This window comes from Cetorhinus maximus, chromosome 1 (genome assembly GCF_964194155.1).
Source record: "Cetorhinus maximus chromosome 1, sCetMax3.hap1.1, whole genome shotgun sequence".
Taxonomy (NCBI): Eukaryota; Metazoa; Chordata; class Chondrichthyes; order Lamniformes; family Cetorhinidae; genus Cetorhinus; species Cetorhinus maximus.
The window spans coordinates 206542840-206560649 of NC_135879.1; the positions used below are offsets into that span (position 1 = coordinate 206542840).

At 41.4% G+C, this 17810-nt stretch overlaps 1 protein-coding gene across 11 annotated transcripts in view; it reads left to right on the plus strand.

Annotated features, from left to right (window-relative positions):
* Nucleotides 1-17810, plus strand: part of tcf4 (transcription factor 4) — a 578439-nt gene that overhangs the window by 53964 nt on the left and 506665 nt on the right. Inside the window, exon 1 of one of the 11 annotated variants that reach the window (XM_078552233.1) lies at nt 3047-3168. The exons of the other annotated variants lie outside the window; for them this stretch is intronic. Coding sequence (XP_078408359.1) covers nt 3117-3168 — 52 coding nt within the window. The 5' untranslated portion in view covers nt 3047-3116. Of the gene's footprint in view, nt 1-3046; nt 3169-17810 lie in introns of those variants that run through there. 11 annotated transcript variants of the gene reach the window in all.

Consider the following 17810-nt stretch of genomic DNA (forward strand, 5'->3'; position numbering starts at 1 on the left):
GCAAATTTCTTGATTGTATCAAATGCTACAAACCACGTGGGCTACAGCACTTTCTCGGTGCAGTAAGGGATGGGCATAAAGGCTGGTCTTGTGAGCAATGCCCAGATTCCAAGAATGAATAACAAAATGTGCCAATTTTCAAATTTTGGCTTATAATTGCTGAGTAAAAGTTGAGGTAATTTCCATTAAGTTTTGTTGTGTAGTTTATACTTATATGCATATCACCAACATAAAGGAGACAGAGTTTGTTAGTTAGAAGTGGAATTTTGGCTAACCTGACTCCTCAAGTTTTACTGAAAACAGAAAACACTAGAAGTGTAGAGCCAATCAGTCAGTATCTGAAGGAGAGGTTAATACGTAGATCGTAGCCCGTTTTTATACTCGAGTCCCAACTTTCATGTTGACGTATCTTGTTCTTTCAGATGCTGACTGACATCCTTTACTTTTCCACCACTTTTTTTGTTTCTAGTTTTTAGTATTTGAGTTTTTTCTTTTTATCCTTAGATCTCAACTGCAAGAAGTGCTGATTTAATCAATAAACAATATTTATATCAAAAGCTCCCATAACTCCTACCTTTTTGAACAATTAACTTGGTTGTCTGTTTTGGCAATGCATTCGAACAGTATTGGCAGCAAGTCAGAAGTTGTACTTGAAAATGTAGCCATTGCAAACACGTAAAATAACTTAAACACTTTGCACCCCATGTTTGCTAATGGGGTGGATTTGTGCTAATCTTGTGTCGATATCAAAGACAATTCAAAGGTTTTTGACACTTTTGATCATGCTTCTGAGCTGAACTGGTTTTTATACCCACGATCTGTGTTAAACCTCTGTGACTCCCTACTGTTTTGTAATGTGGAGACCATGAATATATAAAACAAAGTAACTTGTATTTATAGAACACAATATCTTCACATCCCAAGTGACTTTGAAGCCATTGGGTTACTTTGAAGTCCACTCACTGGCATTGGATATGTCAACATACAACAACAAGCAATTCAACTCTCACATTAATGCATTGTTACCATGCCCAGAATCTGGGACTCTGCCGTATCAGATGTAATTTCTGTTCCTAAAAATTATGGCTCTGATATTACATAGATGGCCATTATTGGGTAGTTGGATAATTTGTGCACAGCAAGTTCCCATGAACAGCAAATAAAGAAGTGACCAGGCAGGCACTTGATGTGGCTGATTGAGGACCGAGAAGGGCAATGGGAGAACTCCCTGATCCTCTATGGGACCTTTTACATATATGATTGACTGAGCATTTATTTGCCCTAAATTTATTGAACAATGGATTGTTTTACAGTGTGGATAAAATTGCTGGATCAAGGGATCAAAACATTTTTAAAAAAGCAGATTTTGCTATGCTTGTTAAGCCCTAAAATTATCTGAAAATCCATTTGCTCAACGTCACACTCCACTGACTGTAACCTTCACATTGTGCATTTTTTTATTCAAAAATTGGACAGGCGAAGGCTCTTCCTTGAGTTCTTCATCAGTGAAGTCAGTAGGTAACTGACAGAATATCATCTGGAAACACAATGCTGGTTTGCACATGTACGCTGCTGACATCCAGCTTTACTTCATCACCATCGCCCTTGACTCCTCCACTGTCTCTAAATTGCTAGACTGCTTATCTGACATCCAGTACAGAAATTTCCTCCCACTGAATATTGGGAAGACTGAGGCCACTGTCTATGTTCTCAGCCACAAACTCTGCTCCCTCACTGTTGACTTTGCCCCTCTTCCTGACGGCCTGTGGCTGAAGGAGACTGTTTACGACCTTGGTGTCATATTTGACTCTGAAGATGAGTGATCAGCCATATATCTACGCCATCACTAAGGCTGCCTATTTCCATATCTGTAACATTGCCCACCTCTGCCCTGTCTCAGTGCTTATGCTGCTGTATCCCTCATTTATGCTTTTCCTACCTCCAGACTTGACTATTCTAACGCACTGCTGACCAGCCTCCCACGTACTACGCTCTGTGAACTTGAGGTCATCCAAAGTTTTGCTGCCCACGGCCTAACCTGCTCCAAATCCTGTCGCCACCTGTGCTTGCTAACCTACCCTGGCTCCCAATTAGGCAACAACTTGGTTTTAAAATTCTTTCCCTTGTTTTCAAATTACTCCATGGCCTGGCTCCTTCCTTTCCCTGTAATCTCCTCCAGACCTACAATCTTCTGAAATATCTGTGCTCCTCTAACCCCAGCACCTTGAGCCCCCAATTTTAATTGCTCCACCATTGATGGCCATGCCTCCAGCTGCTTGTACTCTTAGTCCTGGAATTCCCTTTGTAAACCTCTCTGCCTCTATCTGACTTTCCTCGTTTGAAACACTCCTTAAAACCTACCTCTGTGATCACGTTTTTGGCCATCTGCCCTAATATTGCCTCCTGTGGCTCGGTGTCATATTTTGCTTAATAATGCCTCTGTGAAATGCCTTGGAGCACTTTATTTTATTAAAGGAGCTATATAAATATAAGTTATTGTTGGTGAATTTCAGACCCATGTCAGGCATATTGTGTTTTGTGAGGTATTTATATCAGACTTGTTACTGTTATAGTGATCGTAATCAATACCTAAGAGCTGTGATTAGCTGACCTAGTGCAGCAGTGGCCAACTGGACCCCAGCAACATTCAAACTCTTGTGCCAATCTGTTCTCCAAATCACTGGCAAGTTTTTGTTTGGACAGACTGAAGTCATGGTCTATTTTATCTGGAGAGGTTCATATTAGCAAACGGTTTTATAAAATCATTATGCTTCGAAACGTATAATATCCAAAGCTGCTTTCTTTCTGTTTCTTCCACCCCGACCACCTCCCCCATCCAAAAAAACCCAAAGTTTTCTTCAGTAACATTTAAATATGTTTAAACAAGCTTTGACTCTGCTATTATTTTGCTCTGCGGCAGCCAACAAAATGAATAGTGAGCTGTGCTGGTATATCCTCCTAGTGACTCATGAGTCTTTAGTGACTCACTGGTCTTAGTAATTGGAACAAAATTAGCACACCACTGTATTGTGCAAGTGGTTCTCGACAGGATGCTGAACAAAAGAACCTTCACCCACACAAGGCGGTTTTGCTGTTTTCTTAGGGAACAGTGATTGATGGAAAACTTACTGTGTGTCTTTATTTCTGGCATTTGCTCACAAAGCAAAGGTATTGAAACCTTATTGTGCTCCAGTTCCTGTTGTTGATCTTTTAAAACTGTCGTCCGATTAACCTTTTTGAGCCAGTAATGCGTATTTTCGTTATGTAAATATCATCGGAATTGATCTTATAGATTTATATATTGAATTCATAGTTTCACATCACTTTTTTAATTTCCTTTGGTAGCTGTACCACTGTTCTATTTTGTAATAGGGGCTTTAGGGCTAGATGGTGATATTGGCAGACTGTTTGTCCTTTGGGGTGTGACTGAATTGGGCTCAGCTGTGATAGTTTCATGTTCACATGTACGTTCCTCAATGGGCACCACTGTGGAGCAATAAAAGATAGATACCATGGTTAATTTTTCTCTCCATTCTATTCCTCCCAAACTCGCTCAATTTAGGTGCCTGAGACCAGTTCTTTATAACTCAAAACAGAGGATCATCTTAGTCTGGTTTCCACGAGATAGTGTGTTAACCAACTGGGATATTAGTCAGTATGGCTCAGTTTAACGCTGTTTGGACAACAGTGCCATATTTGTAGATTTCCGGAGTATGTTTAATTTGAAATCTAACCACCTTTTGGATGTGCAACTAGTTTGTACGTCATGTTGAACTGCAGGAATTAGCCTATAATTGTAAAATTAATGAGGAGGGTACACTGAATAGTTATCCACGGAGATGGTTTGGATTAGTTAATAGTAAAATTGTATACTTGTCAACAACAATGTGCATTTATATAATGCCGTTTAACATATCCTTAGACTCTTTTAGATAATGGGAGAAAAACGAATGAGAAGAATAAGAAATGGAACAGGTGGTGAGAAATGGAAAGCGAGATTTGCAGGGGTAACCAAAAACTTGATCTAAAATTTTGATTTGAGAAGGTTTGTATGGGTGGAGAGAGGTGGAAGGATTTTGGGAAGAAGACCCAGAGAGGAGGGCTAGAATGCTGAACATTGTGCCATGAGTCCAACGGCAGATTGAAATGTGGATGCTGTGTAAACGCTTGCAAACGTGAAATGCTATTTTAGCATTTCTTTTATATTAATGCAGTGTCATTATACATATTAAAGTAGTTTTGGAGACCTTGAATAGATTCAAGCAATCATTTGGGCCTCCTGTTATGCGATTTGGCATCCAGTTCCAGTATGAGGCATACTGAGATTTCATTATTACCACATCAAAGCTACAGCGAGTTATGAAGCTGTCTTGGAGGGAGGCGATGGCGTAGTGGTATTGCTGCTGGACTAGTAATCCAGAGACCCATGGTAGTGCTCTGGATATGTTTGAATTCAATATATAAAAAAAATCTGGAATTAAAAGTCTAATGATGACCATGAAACCATTGTTGATTGTCATAAAAACCCATCTGGTTCACTTGTGCACTTTAGGGAAGGAAATCTGCCGTTCTTACCTGGTCTGGCCTACATGTGACTCCAGACCCACAGCAATGTGGTTGATTCTTAAATGCCCTCTGAAATGGCCTAGTAAGCCACTCAGTTGTATGAAACCATGACAAAGTCTCAAAAAAGAAATGAAACTGGACGGACCACCCAGCATTGACCTAGGCACCGGAAACGAATAAGGCAATCTCAGCCCCATCGACCCTGCAAAGTCCTCCTTACTAACATTGGGGATTTTGGCCAGTGCCAAAATTGAGAGAGCTGTCTTACAGACTAGTCAAGCAACATAGTTATCCTCACGGAATCATGCCTTGCAGATAATATCCCAGACACCACCCACCGACAGGACAGACCCAGCAGAGGTGGTGGCAGGTTGGTATACAGTCGGGAAGGAGTTGTCCTGGGAGTCCTCAACATTGACTCCAGACCACATGAAGTGTCATCAGGTCAAACATGGACAAGGAAACCTCTTGCTGATTACCACTTTCTGCCCTCCCTCAGCTGATAAATCGGTGCTCCTCCATGTTGAACATCACTTGGAGGAAGCACTAAGGGAGGCAAGGGTGCAGAATGTACTCTGGGTGGGGGACTTCAATGTCCATCACCAAGAGTGGCTCGATAGCACAACTATTGACCGAGCTGGCCGTGTCCTATAGGACATAGCTGCTAGACTGGGCCTGCGGCAGGTGGTGAGGGAACCAACAAGAGGGAAAAACTTACTTGACCTCATCCTCACCAATTACCGCCCCACCAATCATCAGTAAAATAATGGAAGGAGTCATCAACAGTGCTATCAAGCGGTACTTGCTTAGCAATAACCTGGTCACTGACGCCCAGTTTGAGTTCTGCCAGGATCACTCAGCTTCTGACCTTATTACAGCCTTGGTTCAGACACGGACAGAAGAGCTGAACTCCCGAGGTGAGGTGAGAATGACTGCCCTTGACATCAAGGTAGCATTTGACTGAGTGTGGCGTCAAGGAGCCCTAGATAAACTGGAGTTAATAGGAATTGTGGTGGGGGGGGCCAAAACATTCCGCTGGTTGGAGTCGTACCTAGCACAAAAGAAGATGGTTGCTGTTTTTGGAGGTCAGTCATCTCAGCTCCAAGACATCACTGCAGGAGTTCTTCAGGCAAGTATCCTGGGCTCAACCATCTTCAGTTGCTTCATCAATGACCTTCCTTCCATCATAAGGTCAGAAGTGGGGATGTTTGCTGATGATTGCACAATGTTTAGCACCATTTGTGATTCACAGATACTGAAGCAGTCCATGTCCAAATACAGCAAGAGCTGGACAATATCCAGGCTTGGGCTGACAAGTGGCAAGTACCATTTGTGCCACACAGGTGTCAGGAAATGACCATCTCCAACAAGAGAGAATCTAATCATCACCCCTTGATGTTCAATGGCATTACCATCACTGAATCCCCCCACTATCAACATCCTGGGGGTGACCATTGACCAGAAACTGAACTGGACTAGCCATATAAAGACTGGCTACAAGAGCAGGTCAGAGGCTAGGAATCGTGCGATGAGTAACTCACCTCCTGACTCCCCAAAGCTTGTCCACCATCTACAAGGCACAAGTCAAGTGTGAGGGAATACTCCCCACTTGCCTGGATGAATGCAGATCCAACAACACTCAAGAAGCTTGACACCATCCAGGACAAAGCAGTCTGCTTGATTGGCACCCCATCCACAAACATCACTCCCTCCACCACTGACACGCCGTAACAGCAGTGTGTACAATCCGCAAGATGTACTGTGGGAATTCACCAAGGCTCCTTAAACAGCACCTTCCAAACCCATGACCACTACCATCTAGAAGGATAAGGGCAGCAGATAGATGAGAACACCACCACCTGGAAGTTCCCCTCCAAGTCACTCATCATCCTGACTTGGAAATATATCGCTGTTTCTTCACTGTCACTGGGTCAAAATCCTGGAACACTCTCTTCCTAACAGCATTGTGGGTGTACCTACACCACATGGACTGCAACGGTTCAAGAAGGCAGCTCACCACCACCTTCTTGAGGGCAACTAGGAATGGGTATTAAATGCTTGCCCAGCCAGCGAAGCCCACATCCTGTGAATGAATAAAACAAAATACCTTTCACAATCAAGACTGTCCTTCATCAGATACAGGGCTAAAATTATCACTCTAGGAATTGGCTACTTCATACTAATAACTGATCTTGATCTGGACAATGAATGTGGCTTTAACTTTGTGTTGAAAATACAACTCATACACCTAAAGAGACTTGGTATGATAATAGAATTGGGGCACAGGTTACTTTTATACTGCATCATATCATCTTAACTGCTTTGTTGGGAGAAGATATGGAATGCAGACTCGTGCACTTCATAATTTTAAAAATTTTATTGTTGGGATGAAGGCGCCGCTGACTAGGACAGCATTTATTGCCCATCCCTGATTGCCCTTGAGAAGGTGGTGGTGAGCTGCCTTAGAGCTATAGAACCATAGGAGAGTTACAATGCAGAAAGAGGCAATTCAGTCCATCATGTCTGCGCCGGCCAGAAAGAGAAAAAAGAAACCAGCTGCTCATTTTAATCCCACTTTTCAGCACCTGGTTCGTAGCCTTGCAGTTTACAGCACTTCAGATGCAGATCCAGGTACCTTTTAAATGAGTTGAGTGTTTCAGCGTCAACCACTTAGGCAGTGAATTCCAGACACCCACCACCCTCTGTGTGAAAAAGTTTTTCCTCATGTCCCCTCTAATCCTTTTACCAATCTCTCCACAGAGCTGCAATTTTCAAGCCCTGGCAACATTCTTGTAAATCTCCTCTGCACTCTCTCCAGAGCAATTTTGTCCTTCCTGTAATGTGGTGACCATCACTGTATATAAAATTCTAGCTGTGACATAACCAGATTTTTATACAATTCCATCATTACATCCCTGCTTTTGTATTCAATACCTCGTCCAATAAAGGAAAGCATTCCATATGCTTTCTTTACCACCTTGTCCATCTGTCCTGCCACCTTCAAAGCTGTGGGCCTACACTCCAAGGTGTCTCATTTTTCAACCCCTCTCAATAACTTTCTGCTTATGGTGTATTCCTTTGCTTTGTTTGCCGTCCCCAAATGCATTACCGCACACTTTTCCGGATTGAATTTCATTTGCCACTTCTCCGCCTGCTCAACCAAGCCATTGATATCATTCTGGAGTCCACAGCTATCCTCTTCACTATCAACTACGTGCCCAATTTTTGTGTCATTTGCAAATTTACTAACCATGCCTCCCACATTTAAGTCTAAATCATTGATATATACAACAAACAGCAAGGGCCACAAGACTGAGCCCTGTGGAACACCACTGGAAACCGTTTTCCACTCTCAAAAACATCCATCGACCATGTTTTTGTTTCCTGTCACTGAGCCAATTTTGGATGCAACCTGCCACCTTCCCCTGTATCCCATGGGTTCTCATTTTCCTGACCAGTCTGCCATGTGGGACTTTGTCAAATGTCTTACTGAAATCCATGTAGACAACATTCACTGCACTACCCTCATCAATCCTCCTTGTTACTTGCTCAAAAAATTCTATTAAGTTAGTAAAACACAATCTTCCCCTAACAACCACGCTGACTACTCCTGATCAATCCATGTCTTTCTAAGTGACAGTATATTCTGTCCCTCAGAATTGTTTCCAATAATTTGCCCACCACCGAAGTCAGACTGACCGGCCTATAATTTTCTGGTCTATCCGTTGCAACCTTTTTAAATATTGGTACAATGTTCGCAGACCTCCAATCCCTGGGACCTCCCCTGTATTTAGTGAAGGTTGGAAAATGATCCTCAGAGTGTCCGCTATTTCCTCCCTGGCTTCCTTCAACAGCCTGGGATACAATCCATCCGGCCCTGATGATTGGCCACCTTCAAGGATGCCAGTCCCTCCAGTGCTTCCTTTCACACTATGCTTATTGTACCTCATATTTCACACTCCTTATTATCTAGAGTGGCTGCATCATCCCTCTCCTTAGTGAAGACAGACAAAGTACTCATTGAGAACCCAGCCCACATCTTCTGCATCAACCCACAAGTTACCATGTACATCTCTGATAGGCCCTACTTGTTCATTAGTTATTCTGTTGCTCTTAATGTACTGGTAAAGCATCTTAGGATTTTCTTTGATTTTACCTGCCAATGTTTTTTCGTATCCTTTCTTTGTTTTCCTAATTTCCATTTTTACTTCACCCCTGTACTTTCTATACTCCTCTAGGCTTTCTACAGTATTAAGTCTTTTGTGGCTATCATAAGCTTTCTTTGTCTGCTTTATCTTGGCCTGTATGTTTCTGGATAACAAGGGGGTTTTAGATCTGGCAGTACCACTGTTTTTCTTTGTGGGGACATGTCTGCACTCTGCCCTCTGTAGAATCTCACCTTTGAATGCCTCCCACTGATTTGACAGTTTTTCCTTCTAATAGCTGTATCCAGTCCACTCTCGCCAGCTCACCTCTCAGCTTTGTAAAATTTGCCTTCCCCCAATTTAGAACTCGTACTCCTGTTCTATCTTTGTCTTTGTCCTTTTCCATAATTATGTTAAATCTAACTATATTATGGTCACTATCTCCAAAATGGTCCACCACTTTTACTTCATCCAATTGCTCAGTTTCATTTCCTAAGACTAAATCTAGAATTGTGCCCATCTCATTGGGCTTGTTACGTGTTGGCTAAAAAAGTTCTACTTGAACCGTTGCAGTCCATGTAGTGTATGTACACTCACAATGCTGTTAGGGAGGGAGTTCCAAGATTTTGGCTCAGCGACAGTGGAAGAACAGCAATAAAATTCCAACTCCGGAATGGTAGGTAGCTTGGAGGATGGTGGCCTTCCCATGTGTCTGCTATCTAAGGAGCCTTGGTGAGTTCCTGCAGTGCATCTTGTAGATGGGTACACTCTGCTGCCACTGTGTGTCGGTGGTGGAAGGAGTGAGTGTTTGTGGATGGGGTGCCAATCAAGCGGGCTGCTTTGACCTGGATGGTGTCAAGCTTCTTGAGTGTTGTTGAAGCTGCACTCATCCAGGCAAGTGGAGAGTATTCCACCACACTCCTGACTTGTGCCTTGTAGATGGTGGGTAGGCTTTGGGAAGTCAGGAGGTGCGTTACTTGCTGCAGGATTCCTGGTCTCTGACCTGCTCTTATAGCTACTGTATATATAGAAATATCTGGTCAATGGTAACCTCCAGGATATTGACAGTAGGGGATTCAGTGATAGTAATGCCATTGAATGTCAAGGCCTGGTGGTTAGATTCTCTCTTGTAGAAGATGGCCATTGCCTGAATGTTACTTGCTACTTGTCAACTGACACCCGGATGTTGTCCAGGTCTTCCTGCATTTGGGCATGGACTGCTTCGGCATCCGAGGAGTCGCGAATGGTGAACATTGTGCAATCATCAGCGAACATCCCCACTTCTGACCTCTTGATGGAAGGAAGGTCAATGATGAAGCAGCTGAAGATGGTTGGGCCTAGGATGCTACCCTGAGGAACTCCTGCAGTAATGTCCTGGAGCTGGGATGGAGAAGGAAAATTGCTATTCTCAAGCCAGTCTTGAGCACCACCTAACAAAAGGCTCAAAGCTGTATCATTGGAGGCAGTGGTATGGATAGAACAATTCCAATGCTCCTGTTGGCTGGCCTCCCATCTTCGACTATACATAAATGTGAGCTCACCCAAAATCTGGCTCATTTGCACGAGTCCTGTTCATCCTCGCTGACCTACATTGGCACTTAGTCCAGCAAAGGCTTGATTTTTAAAGTTCTCTTTCTTGTTTTCAATTCTCTGCATGTCCTCACCCTTCCCTATCTCTGTAACCTCTTCCAACCGTACAACTCTCTTGAGGTCTCTGTGCTCCACCAATTCTGGCCCCTTGCGCATGCTCAATTTTTATAGCTCCACTCTTGTCACTTGTACCTTTTAGGTGCCTGAGCCCCAAGATCTAGAATTACCTCCTTAAACCTCTTCCCCCGCACACCCCACCACCCCTACCCTCCCACCTATTTCTCCTCCTCTAAGGCATTCCTTAGAACCTACTTGTTTGACCAAATTTTGGTTCACCTTTCTTGATATGTGGCTCAGTGTCAATTTTTGTTTGATAATGCTCCTGTGAAGCACCTTGGGATGCCTTACTACATTTAAAGGTACTATATGAATACAAGTTGTAGTAGTTGTAATATAATGAGAAGTTTTATTGTAGTCATTTTCAGAAATGTCATTCAAATGAAAATATTTGGTTTTATAAATTGTAATTCTAATAATTTGGATACAATAGCGAGATCAAATTTGAAAAAGCAGAGTTGACTCTTCCCCTATGAAAGAATTCTATCAACTGCTTTGCATTTTGTTTTAAAAACAGATCCCAATTTATTTTTAAACATTCCACAGCCAAATAGGCAGTGAAGTGGTAATGGTTTGGTGATTGGCTCTGGGGTAATCCAGTGTGGTTCAGTGTTACACAGCTACAGTGGCTGCTATTTCCCCAAATTTCATATTGCTTAAGTACTCTGGATGAGGCCTTCAGAATAGGACATAAAGTCAACTCCTGCATCGTCCATGTATAAGTTGCTCTGATGTAGGCTTATAACTCCTGTATGTGGGTGGTGCTGGTAAATGCTGCTGCATTTATTGCACATCTCTAAGTGCTATAATATTACTTATATAGCTAAATGGCTTGTAAGGCCACTTTAAAGGGTATTAGCCAGATTGTCCTTGCTGTAGGGTGACCAAGTTGTACTATTAATGATTGAGTTGATCTGCAAGCACTTCTTGGGTGGAAACAAAGTTTATTTACAATATACTCAGCAGCAACTACACGTGTGTTTTCAACGCCAACTCTATCTATACACTGACTGCTGAGGTAGCCCACACTATCTCGTATTGGTTACTACAGATCATGTGATCTTGCCTAACAAGTATTCTTAAAGGTACGTTACACACCAAATAAAACCATAATTACTACAGCCCTACAGCACATAAGTGAATGAGTAGTTTTGCTATATAATTCAGGAGCTTTCATAACCATCTTTCCTGGTCCAGCTCAAAGGTTACTAGACTTACTGAATTCAGTTCATAACGGTGGTACTTGAAGTCAGGACCTCTTGAGTTGCCAATCCAGCACCATAACTACATTAATACACTGTTACTCTTTCTCTCTGTTTCTCCCTACCCTCCATCCTAACTCCAACACAATTAACAAGTTAAATCCCACAAGTATGTCCCCAGCTGCCTGGTGTGACCTGGTTCCCATGGTGCTTGGTACATACTGTCCTACCTATTCCCTGCCATTGTTGGAGGTATGCCTAGCTGTTTTTTGACTGAGAGCCTGGTTGACTAAAGCAAAGGAATGGAATTCTATTGGAGAGAGAGCAGAACATAAAATGGAACCTGTTAATTTTTTTGAGATTATCTTTTTGCCATTTTGCCAACAAATGGAAACAATGTATGATTGATCTCTTAGCCTAATCATTCAGCCTTGAAGAGCTCTGTTGGATCACCCTTTAACCTTCTCATCCATGAATGTAAAAAGACAGCTCTTAACTTCTCAAGTCCCTTTGTAACCATATTCTTCATCCTTAGCAGCATATGAATGAGTCTCTTCTGCACCTTTCCATTGTTTAATTATCATGGAATCATATAGCATAGGATATCATTTGGTCAGCTGAAAAAGATATTTAATTAACCCTAATCACCTGCACTTTCCCCATAGTCCTGCAAATGTTTAAATTTCAAATATTTATTGAATGCCCTTTTGAAAGATACTGTTGAACTGCTTGCATCACTTACAAGCAGTGCATCTTGGATATATAAAAATATTCTTATCTCCCTCCTCACCTTGGTTCTTTCAACGTTATTTTAAAACTGTCTTCTGGTTATTAATCCTCCCTCCTGCCAGTGGAAAACATTTCTCTCTATCTACTCTTATCAAAATTCCTCTCCACATAACTGAAGCCCCTTACCCTGGTACCATTTTAGTAAATCTCCCCTTTCCTCTCCCCAAGGCCTTGATGTACTTCCTAAAAATGCGCACAGAATTGGATATAATGGGCTAGGAAAAGTGGTATTGAGGCTATCAGGACTCATATATTGTCATTGAAGAATAAATTGGACAGCAACTTCTGGTGACCACACGTGCAGTTAAATGCAGACATCAGGAAATTGCTGGTCTGGGTTGTCCTGCTCCTCCGAAAAGGTCACTATCTTGCCGAGAGACTGCTTTGAAGTGCATTGCACATATGAAGTTGCGTACCTATGCTTTAGAAAACAAAAACAATTTGCACTTCAATAAATACTCTATTAAAACCCCTCTGCTTTAAGGAAAGCCATCTATTTTTTCCGTCTGTTCATATAACTGAAAAGGCTTATTCTGGTACCATTCTATTAAGTCTCCTCTGCACCTCCTCCAAGACCTTGGCATCCTTCCTAAACTTAATTTCTATTGATACCTATGAAACTCACCAGAAAAAGTTAAGGCTTAAGTTCATTTTAGTGTAAGTGGATTTTTAATGGCATGATAAACCTTAATTATTGCCAAACAATTACTCTAGTATTGAAAATTAGCTTTTGCAGTTGTGGAGTTTCTTTTGTTAAGATCTTAATTATTGTTGAAAATTTTTAAAAAATGAATGAACTTTTTTTTACTTTACCTGCTTAACCTCTCTTTTTTTCCCTCTCAATCCCATCCATCTTTCCATCTCTTTATTTTGCATTCTCTACATGATTTGTCATTGAATTAAATATTTTAACTTATGGTTTAGACTGTGCTGCTGATTAAGAATTATTCAATTTGGTTGGTTAAGAAGGCACGCTGTTGCCTTGTTCACACAGGTCCCCATAGAGATTGTTGCACTGAAATGGATTTCTGTTTGCAGCAAGTTCTAGTGCAAAATCTTATAGAATGTCTGTAGACAAGTGTAAGTGTAATGAATAATGCTGTTCATTTGCTCTTACAGCAAAATCTGGGCCAGTATTCCATCTGATTCCCTGCAGGTGATTTCTAAAGGTTTAACATAACTTCCTTGCTTTTGTATCATTCCTTTAGCCTAGTGGCTAAACCTATACATAGTACTTCAACTGCAGCCTTATTAAGGTCATGCATAATTTTAGCATTATCTCTTTAGTTTTAAGAGAATATGAAAGCAAAGATTAATTTCCTTGCATGAGACATTTTAGGTCCCAAAAAAACTGGGCTTCAATCCACACTCAGTTTTTGTTTTATTAATGTAGGTTATGTGGTTTTGTCTGTGCATATTGGGATCTGGTCAAATTCAATTCAGTTTAGACCGTCACAGTTGATCCAAAGAGGGAGATTGACTTTCAACTCATTTTACTGGCCTGGATTTCATCCAAGGTTCCAGAGTTGAAAGGACTATTTTATTCAGTGCACTCTACTGCACTATTCCTTCGAAATAGCTGTAATCTAAAATAAAACTGTTACCTGCGAGTGCCTAAAGGAACTGATGAGCTGTCCTAGATCACCAATGCATTAAGCTCTTGATGCTTTCCTTACTCAATGGTCATGTTCTATTTTGATCTCACGAACACCCTTGTGGTTAAGATTTCTGTTAATGCCTAACAGCAGCTTTTGTGATTAGCCATTCCTCTGGCTAGGTAACTTATATTTGAAAAGCCAGTCAAATAATTGCAACTAAGAACTCAGCAATTGAATTTGACGTTTTAGGGTCAAGTTCTGGGTTCCCACGGTCGAGTTATTTTACTACATTGCAGGTGTACAGGTAGTTAGTGTAAGAATTTTTTTCACAAAATTGTGCGGAGCTATTAACGTGTAGATTGCACTCTTGCTGAATATATTCCTTTTCCTCCTCCTCAACTAATCTTGGATAATAATTTAGTAACATAATGTTGGCCAGTCAATCAGCAAGATTAGAAAAATCATGTAACTTGAGTCTGAAATTGCCCAAATTGTGTGCTTTGTAAAATTTCTTTTTGGAGATTTAGTCTTATGAATAGTTTGCTCCTTATTGAGAATATGAAAATATCTTTTAAAATTCTGTTCAGCTGCTGGTGAGTAAGAAACCAACCATGCATGAATAGAGTGTTACTTTCCTGTCACATGACTGGCAGTATAGCTAGGGTCTGATAGCTCTGGAAGGAAGGTAGTTTGAAACTGTTCCTTTGAGGGCATTGTGGTAAAACTGGATTCAGCTTTTAAAAAAATAAAGGCAGCAAAAGTGCTCTTGGTTATTCTCCCCTACTGTGCTATCCACCCCCCACCCTGCCTACCCGCCCACCCGCAGCCCCCCCAACAAACAACCATTAATGTTACTGCAAAGTGGACCTTCTACATGGAAAAAGGTCAATAGCTATCACATCAACAGGATGAAAAAGTCCCAGGAAATGATAGTAATGCTTGTGTTGTGCAGTAAGGAAGGAACTACAGGGAAGTTTCAGAATTTGTGGCGGTAGCTCGCAAAAGGAAATGAGGCACGTCCTGCTTTTATTATGCTTGCTGCACATGGGATTCCCAAAGGAGAGCAGGGCCAGCTCAGGGACTGTAGGTTGGCAAAGACTGGATTGTAATGTGTTTGTTTTTCATTGTTTTTATGTTTGCCCATTATTGCTGAGGGTTCTGATGTAGTTTATAAATAAACTTCATGCAATACAGTCTGTTTTCCGGTGATTGACATCATTTGAACTTGGCATGCACTAACATAACAAGTGTAGGAGGTTTCTGAAACTTGTGGGTTTTCTTACATGCCTTTTGAAGACAGCTGTTGTCCATGTTTCCTTTAAGATAACGTTGAGATACTTTAAGGTTTTGTGTTTTCATTAAAATAGAGGAGTATTAAATGAGCAAGGTGCAGTTAACATCCATGTGAGACACTGATTCAAGTATTTCTTTCTAAAAGGATGCTGTACAGTTGTTATGTAGCTTGTGCAGATTATAAAATTAATTGTCTTTGTTGACAAAGGCCAAAACTTAAATATTTAAATAGGATAAAGCCTATGTTGGAGTTGAATGTCAGTTTGCAGTCTGCTTATGAATTATCTAGGAGCAGTGAGTGGTCAACTGAGAATTTTCCAAATGATTGGTTCTTTGGTCCTATTTGTTAAAAAGATTTGCATTTATGTAGTGCCTTTTAGGACCTCAGTACATCACAAAGCACTTTACAGCTACTGAAATACTTTTTGAAGTGGAGCCACTTTTGTAATGTAGGAAGCGAGACAACTAATTTGTACATAGCAAGCTCCCACAAACAACAATGTGGTAATAACCAGATAATCTGCTTTTTTGCTTCAGTGATGTCAGTTGAGGGATACATATTAGTCAGGGCACCGGGGATGATGTGGGGGTGGGGTAACTTGCCCAAGTTTCTTTGAATTAGTGCCATGGGATCTTATACATCCACGTGAGAGAGCATGTTATCTGAAAGACGGCATCTCCAAAGGTGCAGCACTCCCTCAGTACTGCAGTGGAGTGTCAGCCTTGTTCATTTTTTTTTGCTTGAGTCCTTGGAGTGGAGCTTAACACTCAACCTTCTGACTCAGAGCCATGACTCAGAAATTTAACAAAAGCTTGAAAAGAGCATCTTTTGTTTTATTATTATTTCACAAATACCACAGGTCAAAACCATTAACTCAGTTACCTGCTTTGTTTGCCATCAGAAGAAACCAGACAGACATTACTGTAGCAAGGTAAAACAGTGATTTTCTGCCTCTGCTCATCTTTCATATTTTAAGGTAATCTATCTGGAAAATATTTTTTGGATTTTTGCCCTTTTACTAGGACACTGATTTTATCATGTGATTTCCTCTTAGTAGCACTACCTAGATGATCTCAATTCAGATATGTTTCTCTCAGAAGCTGAGCTCACAATGCTCTCGGGTGTGAGAGGGGTTTTGCAAACTACTGTCCCATTTTGAACCTCCCTTTCCCCTCGCAAGTCCTTTTAACTTGTTGTCGCCACCCTAATCCGTTCCCATTATTTCTGGAACTTCATATTTGAACCCCACCATTGAAATCTCCATTAGGTTTCTGCCCTGCTACAATGCCAAAACAGCTCTTATCAAAGTCACAAATTACATCCTATGTAACTGTGACAAGGGTAACTTGGTAACTTTCTCACCTTGCTTTCCTTGACCTGTCTACGGCCTTTGACACGGTTGATCACACCGCTTCTCGATTCTCCTCCAGCTGGGTGGGACTGCTCTCAGCTGGTTCAATTCTTATCTAGCAAACCATAGCCAGGGAATCACTTGCAATGGCTTCTTGCTGCCACACCGTTACCTCTGGTGTCCTTCATGGATCTATTTTGGCCCCTTAATATTTCTTATCTACATGTTGCCCGTCGGCAACATCATCTGAAGGCACAGATAGTTTTCACTTGTACATTGACAACACCCAGCTGTACCTCATGACCACCTTTTTTGACTCTACCACTTCTGCTAAATTGTTAGATTGATTATCTGACATCGCATACTAGATGATCAGAAATTTCCTCTATTTAAATGCTGGGAGGGTTGAAGATACTGTTTTCGGTCCCCACTCTAAACTCCATTCCCTACCTATTGACTCCGTCCCACTCCCTGGCAACAGCCTGAGATTGAACCAGCCTGTTGGCAACTTTGATGTCACATTTGATTCTGAGATCAGTTTGTGACTACATGTCCATGCCATCACTAAGACTGTTTATTTTCTTATTTCATCCCTGTGTCAGCTCATCTGGTATTGAAACTTTCATTCATGGCTTTGTTAACTCTAAACTCGACTACTCCAATGCGTTCCTGGTTGGTCTCCCATATTCTACCCTCTGTAAACTTGAGGTCATCCTAAACGGACAGAAAGGGTTTAAATTAAACAGCCCTGATTTCTCCTCTTGCCACCTGCCCATAAACAGAAAGGCGCTTTTGATTTTTGATTTCCCCCTTTATAACTGGTGGCGTATTTTCCCCAAGTCCTCAGTTTTGGAGTGATTCAATCCTCTATTAATATACTCACAGCAAACTTGAGATAATATACTCACAGCAAACTCGAGATAGGGTAAAATCAGAGGGTTAATTTATTTTATACACCCTCAAAACGCAGGGAAGGGATGTCGCTACGTAACCCTGGCACATTCACGCAATAAAAGAGAGATAAGGGAAAGAAAGAGGTACAGGGCAAAGACTGCAGAAAAGAAAAAGAAAGAGTTATTGTTTCACTTGAGTCCACAGTCCAGTAAGTCACTGTCCAAGGAAGGTTCTTTCAGTTGTCTTTGTGTGGCAGAAATCCTT